The 10,357-nt window shown below is 48.2% G+C and overlaps 2 protein-coding genes across 2 annotated transcripts; one reads left to right on the top strand and one right to left on the bottom strand.

Annotated features, from left to right (window-relative positions):
- Positions 1–382: 382 nt before the first annotated feature.
- Positions 383–5,819, bottom strand: TSN (translin). The gene is made up of 6 exons (XM_084288975.1): positions 5,730–5,819; positions 5,544–5,637; positions 3,844–3,940; positions 3,055–3,170; positions 2,264–2,343; positions 383–1,919 (listed from the first exon to the last, which is right to left on the bottom strand). Exons 1-6 carry the CDS (start codon positions 5,793–5,795, stop codon positions 1,683–1,685), a joined length of 690 nt encoding a protein of 229 aa, XP_084145101.1. The 5' UTR covers positions 5,796–5,819; the 3' UTR covers positions 383–1,682.
- Positions 5,820–5,892: 73 nt separating this feature from the next.
- NIFK (nucleolar protein interacting with the FHA domain of MKI67) lies at positions 5,893–10,122 on the top strand. The gene is made up of 6 exons (XM_084289509.1): positions 5,893–6,025; positions 6,153–6,278; positions 6,966–7,074; positions 7,727–7,938; positions 8,397–8,474; positions 9,570–10,122. The coding sequence occupies exons 1-6, from the start codon at positions 5,909–5,911 to the stop codon at positions 9,744–9,746; spliced, it is 819 nt and encodes a 272-aa protein (XP_084145635.1). The 5' UTR covers positions 5,893–5,908; the 3' UTR covers positions 9,747–10,122.
- The last annotated feature ends 235 nt before the right edge of the window (positions 10,123–10,357 follow it).

Here is a 10,357-nt window from a genome sequence, read left to right on the forward strand (position 1 = left end):
AATTTCTTCAGCTGGGATGGAGGGACATTACTGTCTGCCTCTGCTACGTGACAGACGACACAACGGATGAAGGCAAACATTACATCCAAGATGCTCTGAAGGTGACCCTTGCCGCATCTTGGATGCGGTACTAATAAACTCCTCCGTGGCTCTCCAATTTAACTTGTTCTATAAGTAAAAAGAAAACAAAACCATGCAATCACTTTGCAGCCTGACTTATGCTCCACATGACGCTGGTGAGAGCGCTCCATTTAGCAGCGTCCCACCAACGCTGGCAATTACATTATTTTCTAAGTACAGCTGAAGGCTGAATTAGGGTATTTCAGATGAAGCTCCCAGGAAGGAAAGCAAGTAACATCAGATAATCAGACAACAGGCAGAGTTAGCAAACGGCCAAAATCAAAAAACATCTTTTATTGGCAAAAGTAACCAAGAAACCATTTTCTTCCAATAAACAAAATAAAAACTTAACTGGAACAATGGGAAATATTTGTCAACAAAATGAAACACTAGTAAGCCCCACATAAGCTTGATTGTTCACGTTCATCCTCTGGAAATATTCCTCCTCCTAAACCAGTGAGTTTTTCCTCCTTTACCCTAGCGCTCCACCTGAAGCAGTAAGGAAAAGGGAAGACTCCAAGTCATTTAGGACAAGAGAACAAACGCACGGGGAGGTATGAACCTGTCCATTTACATGAACAGAAGAGGCTGTGGGTACCTGCAAATATCTTACATGCAAAGTATTTGAAACTAACAATTTCCCCTCTTCTGGGGGATACAAAGATTTTACTACATGAACTATCATTTTTCTTTTCAATCCCAGGAAACAGGTACAGCTGTGGCCTACACAGGTTGTTAAAACTCAAATGCTACCTGCGGTTTGTCAGTTAACACCTCCGTAGTCATAAACTTCGCTAGTTTAAAAGAAAAAAAAAAAATCTTATACAGAGTTCTTAAGGTGATTGTGTTGAAACTCAACATTTACTCATGTTGGGTAATCAAACACCAGCCAGTGAAAGCAGGTATTTAAGAAAACCTTGCATTCATTGATAGCAGGGATCTTGGAGGGAAAAAAATAAAAATAAAAAGAGAAAGACGTGCCCAGGTGCAGTACACCGGTTCCAAGGGGGGACACGTTAACTGAAACCATTTAAAAAGAGCTGGTTAATGAACAGTTATGCAGATCTGTTCAACTTACGTAGGTAAAGATTTAATAAACAACAAAAAAAAGGAAAAAACAGTGTCTTAAAAAAAACATAGATATTTACAGTTTTACTTAAACGTGGTCTGTACCTGCACCAAGCTGCACGCTGTGCACACACCTTCACAGGTGCGTGAGCAGAAGCAGCTGGAGCACGGAACTGCTGGGGCAGTGAAACACCACCACCAAACCAGTGGGAATTTCAGCTTGGGGAGGTACTGCCTCTGCTGCTGCTGTGCACAGAACAGCAACGTGATCGGACAGAGGAATTTCAGCGGAAACAGAGGGCCTGCTGCACTAACCTAGCCATGATTTTACAAAACATTTTGAGATCTAACACCCGTACTACACCTTTTGTAAGAAAATAGAGAGCAGCTTTCAGCTGCAGTTCTTCTAAACTACGGTAGGAAGGCTTTGCTAGCACGCCTCCTAGCTTGGCAACCATCTGAGGTAATTGCTGATGCTGTTAAACGAGCATCCTTCATTTCTCTCCAGCCACGCCGCCTGTCGCCTCCTTATTGAGTCCTCTGATTGACAGGTCATAAACCACTTCCTCAATTTTCTTGACGTCGTATTTCAGGCCATCGTAGCGCTTCCTCAGGGAGTCGTTCTTCAGGTTGAGGAGGCGGAAGCCAGAATCCAGCTCGTTGATAAACGTTGAGATACGGAGAGGGCGAGAATAGTCACCAGCCGTGACGCTGTTCACCGCCAGCCTGGCCTACGAGAGGAAGGAGAACATCAGAGGGATCTTCCCAGATCACTTCACGCCTCCCTTCAGTTACTTCTCCAAGCGAAGCAGAGTTGTTCCAGGTAGTCAGCTAAATTATATCCACATCTACCTTTCTGCTGACCGGAGCCCTGGATTTTCAATCCAGTGACTACTTTAGAGCTTAAAATATCAGCGAGGAACAACTCTGGCATACAGACAAGCCTTTTGCTAGAAGTTCAGACTAAGGTGTTCCAAACCGTAACTTATATAATCAACTTAAGAATAGGTAAAGTGTTTTTTAAATTTTTTAAGGTCACTTTCAACCCAAATATATGCATGAATATCTTCCTTACCAGCTCACTGGCAAGAGTTAACACACCAGAAAGGTAGTCTTCAATGTCCAGGTGAAAGCCCCTCTCTCTCTCAGCTTCAACTAAGATAAAAAACAGAGTGGCAGTCAGGTGATACTGAACATCAGCGAAACCAGCAGGTTGAAATTACGTTTATTTGAGCTAATTTGAAATATCAAAATTATGAAATACTACTGCAAAATAAAAGTCACCCTTCTCCTGTATATGATACAATTACTGCCTCTTTGCAGCATTGTGATTTAGCATCTTATACAGCCTCAGCTGCACATGCAAAAAGCCATCTAATAGAACAACTGAATTTACATTAATATACAGGAATGATGCCTGGAGTCCTTTTTAAAAACAAGGAAACAAACAAAAAACAAGCACACAAACACCTTCCGAATTTTTTTCAAATCCTTTCCTCTGGGAGGCAGCAATTCTCTTATAGCATAAAAACCTGTTTTCCCCTCTTTTTAAATAACAAAACCAAAAGGTGAGAAAAGCAAGCTGTCATCTTTTTATTACTCTTTTGGTAGACTAGGCAATTTGCATGAATACCTTTCATTAATGAAGAACTAGTTAATGCATAAATACTTTTCTTACATTAATTTTTCTGATTCCCACTTTCGAAAAGCATCTGTTGTTTATGTAATAAAATCCAGTACCAGATAAGTTTTGGAACCCATTTCTTGGGAAGAAATTAAGTTCTGCTGTTCCCCTGTATGCCTCTGCAAGCTACAACATCTGAACATTTCACAAGCACTTTCTCCCCAGTTACAACATTAACTTACTCCCCAGTATTTCTGCAACAGCTTCCCGGGTCACTAACGTTTCTGACTCCAAGTAGACTACAAATGCTGCCAGAAACACCAACCGCTGAAGCACAAACCTCCAGTGCTCATGGAATCTGTTGGGAAAAACATCAAGTCAAGGATAAAAAAAAAAAAAAAAAAAAAAAAAAAAAAAAAAAGTAACATCTATTACTGGAGAGCTGGGCAACACACGTTTTAAATGTCTGCAGTAGGCATTAATCATGTTTTTCACCTTTACACATAGCACTTTGCAGTATTTTTTGCTCATCAAAACTACACCAGCTTAAAATCAGCTCCTCGGCACCCCAGCACTGCAGATTTGAGCTGACAAGATTCTTGCTCCTTGGTTTGTTCTTGCTAGACACTGTCCCCTTCTGGCGGCAAATAAAATGTAAGGGTGATGACTTCACTTGGAACCTGCAGTATCACACAGCCATTTCATGGCAGACTTAGAGCTGGTTTCAGAAACATCCCCAATCTGATGACTTAAATTAATAAGAGCAGCAAATGTTCTGCTTTCAGAAATATGGGCTGCTCCTATAGAACACCAATTTCTTACGTTTTCCTTTCAGTAACAAAGGAAAAAGATAAAGGGAGAAGAGCTTGAGCAAAAGCATTTTTAAAAACTCACACTTCTCTACTACCGGTTAGTTTTCAAACAGGAAGAAATATCAGGTTCATAAACCTTCAAATTACTCTTCCAAAGCAATGGTGCCAAACACGCCCAGGCGGCGCTCACATCCATGCCTGGCTGTGTGGGCTGCACACCTGTAATACTGATCAGCAGGGAACTTTGTCTTCAGGGATTCCATCTGCGTGCGTACTGTACCAAAGTGTTCTCGAGCCTTCTGACATTTCTTTGGTACTGGAAGAGAAACAGGGCAACATTCAGTGCTTGACAGGGAACACGGATCTGTAAACAGAGAGCTCTCTAAAGCCGACAGCGTTGCTTACGCTCCTTTAAACACGCTGCTCCCTTTTGGGCACAACAGTCTACAGGCATTCAGGTTGATCTGAGAAGAATTCATTGTTACACCTCGAGTCACAGGTAGGTAACAAACACTCCTGGGCTTTGGGCTGCCTGACGTACACCATTCCCAGTTTGGAACCTGAGACAAGACACCCTGGTGTTGTCACCGCTAACCGTGACTCATTACTGCTGCTATAGGACTTAAGCCACGGATGGAGACTCCATTTTGTAGTGGGTTCTGACAGGAGAAAAGACTGGGAGGGTCACCGGGGGGATCATAAAAGCTGGAGAACAGCGGGGGATACGAATGGACAGCCCAGCTCAGGAAGGGCAGGGGCTGCAGGGCCCTACTGGGGCTGCCAAGAGGGGCGAGACAACACAGAGGGTCAGCACCTGAAACAGGAGCCAGACCCTGAGCAGGCAGGCAGCTTGCTGTCAGCAATCCAAGGAAAAGAAACTGCTCCTGCTCTGTTTTAAAATCCTGCAGTGCTCCTTTACAGCATTTGAATGAGCTGTGCCTCAGCCTGCCCCATGTGCACTGGATCTCCGCACCAACACGGTCTCCTGGCTTCGCACACACACTGCCACCTCCTGCTTACTGGCCCCAACTACAGGCCTGTACCATCAGGCACAGACACTTCAGGTCTCTGCTCCTTCGCTGCAGCTGCTTAAGAATCAAAGATAAAGCTGACCCCAGAGCTGCACGCTGAGCATTGCTGCCCAGCACAGGCAGAGCCCCCCAGAAGCAGCCACTGCAGAAATGTGCTGCCCCCTGTGAGAGAGGTGAGGTGTAAAGCCCAGTGAGAGCCAGGTTAGCCAAGAGGCATCTCAAGGCCCTGGAGAACAGGGAAAAGCAGCTGCGTGCTGCAAGGGATTTAAAGCCAAGGAGCCGTGTGGAAATTGCCCTCTCAAGCTTCCCACTATCACGAAGCTGTATGGATGCTGAGGAGTGCTGCACTACTGGGATTCAACCATCACCAAACCACGGTGCAGTCACAGCAGGCAACACCTGACAAGTGCTATTTTATCCGCAACAATCTTTGTTACTTGCCACAAAGCTTGACCAAAGCCATTACTGACTCTGTGACTGGAGTACCTGACAAGCTGACAGCGCGTTACCGTGAGTTAACACTTGGCCTACTGAGCGTGCATTTGTTGTCTGTGATAGCGGATGAACGGGAAGCTGAGCGTTCTCCTTTTTGCCAGTTTAACTGCCTCGCGTCCCTTCTCAGGGCCTGCAAGTCCCAGGACCAGCTCCCTCCCTGACTTAGAAAGAAAAAAAAATGAAAATAGGAGAACGCACTGCGCCAGGCACATATCTCTGCTACTAAACATTGCAAAACCACCCCTGGAGCTGACAGCCGAGGGGCATCTCCCTGCACCCACGGGCACCCCGGGCCTCTCCCCTTCCCTGAGGGCTCTCCGGGCGGGCAGAGCGGCGGCTTGGGGCAGGGGGAGAGGGCAGGGAGGGGATGCGGGGGGTGCGGGGGGCACTCACTGTGCTGGAAGCCGCCCCCCTGGTGCACGCCCTGCAGCAGCGTCAGGATCTCGCGGGCCGTCTGTTCCAGCGCCTGCACGACCTTGCGGATCTCCTGCGGGCACAGCGCGGCGTCAGCCCGGTTTCCCTCGGCTCCCAGCCCCGTCCCCATCCCCTCCCCGTCCCGCCCCGTCCCCCGGCGCCCACCTCCCGCACGTCCTGGTCGGCGGTGAGCACTCCCTGCAGCGCCACGAACATGGCGCTCACCGACATGGCGCCCGCCGCCTCAGCGCCGCCCGCGCGCTGCGCATGCGCAACGCCTGGGCGGGAAGGGGAGGAGGGAGGGACGGGGGGGCACTTCCGGCGGCTGTGGTGAGGCGGCCAAGATGGCGGCGGCTGGGGCAGGGGCTGTGTCCGCCTCCTCCTTCCTCTCGCTGGAGCCGCAGGCGCGGCGCGGCCCTCGCAAGGCGAGGAGGGGGCGCAAAAAGCGGGCGGAGGAGGAGGTGAGGGGGCTCTGCGGTGCGGTGGGGTCGAGTCGGGTGGGGTGAGGTGGGGGGCGGCCGGGCCTGGCCTGGCCTGGCGGGGCCGGGCCTGTGCCTGTGCCTGCGCTGACGCCGGCTGTGCCCGCAGGAGCCGCTGCAGCCGGGCGTGGTGTACGTGGGGCACCTCCCGCGGGGCCTCTGCGAGCCGCAGCTCCGCGAGTACTTCGGGCAGTTCGGCACCGTCACGCGGCTCCGCCTGTCCCGCAGCAAGAAGGTGAGCCCCGCCGCGACCCCCTCCCTCCCTCTCCCTTCTCCTCCTCTCTGTCTGTCTGTTTGTCTGTCCGTCTGTCCGTCCTGCAGCGCCTTCAGCAGCCCCGCGGGGCCCTACCCGCTCCCCGTGCTCTGCGCGCACCGCGTGGAGCCTCGCTGCAGTTCCGGGAGCGGGCGGGGAGGGGCTCCACGCTCCCTGTCCTGTCCTAAACAGGGAACGCAGAAATTGCGTCCGGGGCTGGGAACACGTGAGTCTCCGGGCTGCAAACGAGCGGTTTTTGCCACAGTTTTTAGGTAGCACCCTTTGTCCTTAAGTAAATACCCTGAAGTGAGAAGTGCCAGAATGCAGTAATCCAGGGTAGATCGCAAAATGTCATGGAGAAGGCTCCTTGTTAGCTTCCTCATCGCTTTGTGCTCCATAAATTTCACTTCTTCTCACATCGCGGGTATCATCATGTTCTAATATTACTGTGTAATCCATGTAGCAACAACAGCAATGCATGGTTTGTTTTTTTTTAACATAGATATCGATGAACAGACAGTTTCATACATAGGTGTATGTTAAGGAGTGCTGTCTGGCCAGTTTAGGACTAAATCTGGTGCTTTTCATGGCCTCACAGAACTCTGTGACAGTACTTGCTATTAGTGTGTCAAAGCATCGTTTAAGCTCTCTCTCTGCCCTTGCTTGCAGACAGGAGGCAGTAAAGGCTACGGATTTATAGAGTTTGAGTCTGACGATGTGGCTAAGATTGTTGCAGACACGATGAACAACTACCTGTTTTCAGAAAGACTGCTGAAGTGTGAGTATAAACTGAGCTGTCCATTGTCTAACGCAAAAGCAAATTCATGCATATTTATATTCTCTCTTTGAACTACAGGAGGGATCTTGTCTCATTATGAAGCTTTGGCCCAACACGATTCTCTGTGGGACTGAGCTGTTCTTGCTTTTCCTTGCATGTAGAGAATATCCTCAGCAGCCTTTTGTTTCCTACTGTTTTTTGTTTTGTATTGGTTCGTGCTCATTGTGTAGCACAAAGTCTCAGCCAGGGATGGGCTGTGTCGTAGAGCCATTTCCTTTAATGTGGGAATTTTTCTTTTATTACTGTTGCAGCTGCTGTCCATGTAGTTAGATGTAAAGTGTTATTTGGGGCAAAAGATAAAGGGAATTAGTTGGTTTCTCAGACATTGCTTTGTAAAGGAACATGAGTTGGTGTAACTGCTCATATTCCTTTGCGTCAATTCTTGCACATCAGGTTTCTCTGACTGTTTTCTGGGTATAGGTGAACAAGTGTTCTCTTCCTTTGTCTTTAGTTACTCTGTTCATGAACTGCTGTAGTGGCGTTCTGGTGTAGCTGTGGGTGATGTTACAGCGGGCCCGAAGGGCGTTACATGAGCGGGTTTGGTGACAGGAATAGCTGTGCTGTAACCTGGTGTCCTGTGCTGACTATACAGGTCAGTTCGTGCCTCCTGAGAAGGTTCGTGAGGATCTCTTCAAAAACAGTGAGAGGATCTTTCAGAAGCCTTCCCAGCCAGCAGTCAAGCGGTACAACAAGATACGTTCACTCGCCGAGAAGGCCAAGATGGCAAAGCGGCTGCTGCAGAAGGAGAATCGCCTGCGGAAGCGGCTGGCTGAGAGGGGCATCAAATACAGCTTCCCGGGATTTGTAAGTCTGGGATCGTTCTGACAGGTGTTTTGTGAAAACTTGCTTCTAAGGATGTGCTAAATACCAAAATCATGTCTCATGTGGAACTGGCGTGAGACCTGGAGTAACACAGAGACCTACATGTGTCAAGAGTTGTGTAAAAGCTCCCTAAAATTACAGTGTAATGCTCTGCATGTGTGAGTTTACTTTTAGAGGAGTAAACCAGTAGCAGCAAAAGGGAGAAGTTCCTTTTTCCTGTTCCTATAGGCAGCAGGAGGGTATCCCATGTTTTTAATACGTCTGTAGGTCACAGAAAAACAACGGGGGCTTTTCCAAACCCCCGTGCTGTGTGTGGGGGTGGTTGCTGTAGGAACGCTGCAGTAGTTACAAAGCAGAGAAGTCTGTGTGCTGTTAGGTGACTGTTTACGTTTTCATCTGGGAAGCTTGTAGTGACTCGCCTGATCTGTCTCGCTTCCTAGGCTGCGCAGGGGCCTGCCGTGAAGAAAAGGAAAGTTAAGAAATCCAAGTCAAAACTGAGCGTTTCTCTGAGCAGCCAGGTAAGACCAAACAGTCCTGGCGGCGCCCAGCACTGCGACCACTCACCCTGCAGCAGGTGTCTCGGGTCTGCAGCTGTTTCTTCTGAGCCATTGCAGTGCCACAAACTTAGATATTGTTTTCCTTTGAGAGATTTTTTGTGACAGAAGCACCTCTTTTGAGGTGGATGAACACATTTGAAAGGAAGAAGGTGGTTGGGTTCACTCCCTTCCTTATCCTCTTGCAGTATTCAGCAGCAAAGGCTTCTTTCTGCCCAGTGCGCTATTACTCGACCAGTGGAGCTTGCCTTGAGGTGTGCCCAGGCAACAGCCTGCTGTCAGCCTCTGCTGCTCGGTGCTAACCTAATGCCAGCCTCCTGCCAAAATGGAATTGAACAGAGAATGTGATCTAATGCTGTGTACCCCACTTATGTGCTCTCTTGTCCCTCCTCCCTCGTGCTCTCATCATGGTTTTCCAGTACTTGAAAGTTAATGCCAACTAAAACTGGCAGTAGGGTGAAGGGACAGATCAGGTCATCGGGACTCAGATTTGAGACACTGACAGTCTAAAAGGTCTGGAAGGTATTAACGTGTTTTATTTCATTGCTTTTTTTTTTTTTTTGCTTAATAACTTACTTAATGTGTTTTGATTTTCTTTTGGGGACAGGGCTGGTTGTGAGGTAGGCAGGGCAACTCATACGTTTGGTCAACTGAGTTCTGAGAAATTACTGAGAGAATGAAACTGGAGTATTTCAGCTTGGCTGTGGGCTCAAGTATGGCACTTCTGTATGCCATTCTCAAATATATGTAGTGTTTTTTTTCAGACTCTTTCAGTCTTGGATTTTTGAGTACTTTGAGTCAGGAAACAAGTTCAGAAAACCAATCAGTGTAATGACATATTAGAAAACATTTATTTTTCACACTCTTTTGGAGATGACACTGTTAGTCTGAAGCAATACTGTCCAAAGATGATTATGAAAGGAAAACAATTTTCCCTGATACGTGGAAGTTCTGCAGGAGAGCTGGACCGAGGAGCCTTGTGGTACCACAGAGGCCGCAACAACTTTTTCCGGCAGGTGCTTTGCTTTGCAGTGAATCCTGTTTTTCTGATCTCCTCAGGATCCTACTCCAGTCTGTACTCCTACAGTGCTTGAGCGCCGGCAAGCTCACCAAGCGGATGACGACGCAGATGACAAGGAAATAACTCTCAAACTGCCCCCTGCAAGTGTTAAAAAACCTGTGAAGAGACCAAGGAAACGGCAAAGAAAAGAACCCAACCTGGAGAAACAGAAATAGACTTAAAATTCTGGTGGCTTTTTCTTCTTCAGCTCAAACACCGGTGAGGTGGAACTTGTGCCCTGGCTCAGTTTGTCTCACTAGGCTGTTTCAGCCTCTCACGGGCAGGGAACGCGTTCACAAATCGTTCCCCTCCTGTTTAGCCAGCGGGGAGCTACAGTCTTCTCTGCCCTTGAAGATTGTCTTGGTTTTTGCACTCATGAGTGCGAGTTCTCTGACATGCCTGCAGTTGTTGTGCCAGAACATTCGGTTCGTTCTGTGCTCTTTCTCCAGTATCCCCTGTTCTGAAAGAACATGTGAGGCTGTCCGTTCTGATCCTGCTGATGGGGTCGGTATTTTATACCTACTGGCTTATAAAATACAGTTTTTAACCATTGCTAGTTGTACTGGCTCTTGGTAGCGCCTCTCTTTAGCTGAATATCTGTGCTGTATGCGAGTTTTCACATAATTACACAATCAGAAGGGTATCTTCTGCTCCCGAGGCTGATAAGCTCCCTGCAGTACCATAAGGAGCCGCTGGGTGGGTGAGGCAGGAGCAGGGAGGCAGGGCTGTGTCACTGGTACGAGGCCAGGGAGCAGCACAGCTTTTGGCTGTGCCGTGAGGTGTGTTC

The sequence above is a fragment of the Netta rufina genome, assembly GCF_964035555.1.
Source record: "Netta rufina genome assembly, chromosome: 6".
In the NCBI taxonomy this organism is placed as follows: domain Eukaryota; kingdom Metazoa; phylum Chordata; class Aves; order Anseriformes; family Anatidae; genus Netta; species Netta rufina.

Excerpts from the sequence above, each read along its gene's own strand:
- TSN (XM_084288975.1), bottom strand. The coding sequence starts at position 5,795 with ATGTCGGTGAGCGCCATGTTCGTGGCGCTGCAGGGAGTGCTCACCGCC. Across the intron at positions 5,638-5,729 it reads CCGACCAGGACGTGCGGGAG|GAGATCCGCAAGGTCGTGCA; the intron begins GTGGGCGCCGGG and ends CTGTGCCCGCAG. Across the intron at positions 3,941-5,543 it reads GGGGGGCGGCTTCCAGCACA|TACCAAAGAAATGTCAGAAG; the intron begins GTGAGTGCCCCC and ends TTTCTCTTCCAG.
- NIFK (XM_084289509.1), top strand. The coding sequence starts at position 5,909 with ATGGCGGCGGCTGGGGCAGGGGCTGTGTCCGCCTCCTCCTTCCTCTCG. Across the intron at positions 7,939-8,396 it reads AATACAGCTTCCCGGGATTT|GCTGCGCAGGGGCCTGCCGT; the intron begins GTAAGTCTGGGA and ends CTCGCTTCCTAG. Across the intron at positions 8,475-9,569 it reads GCGTTTCTCTGAGCAGCCAG|GATCCTACTCCAGTCTGTAC; the intron begins GTAAGACCAAAC and ends TGATCTCCTCAG.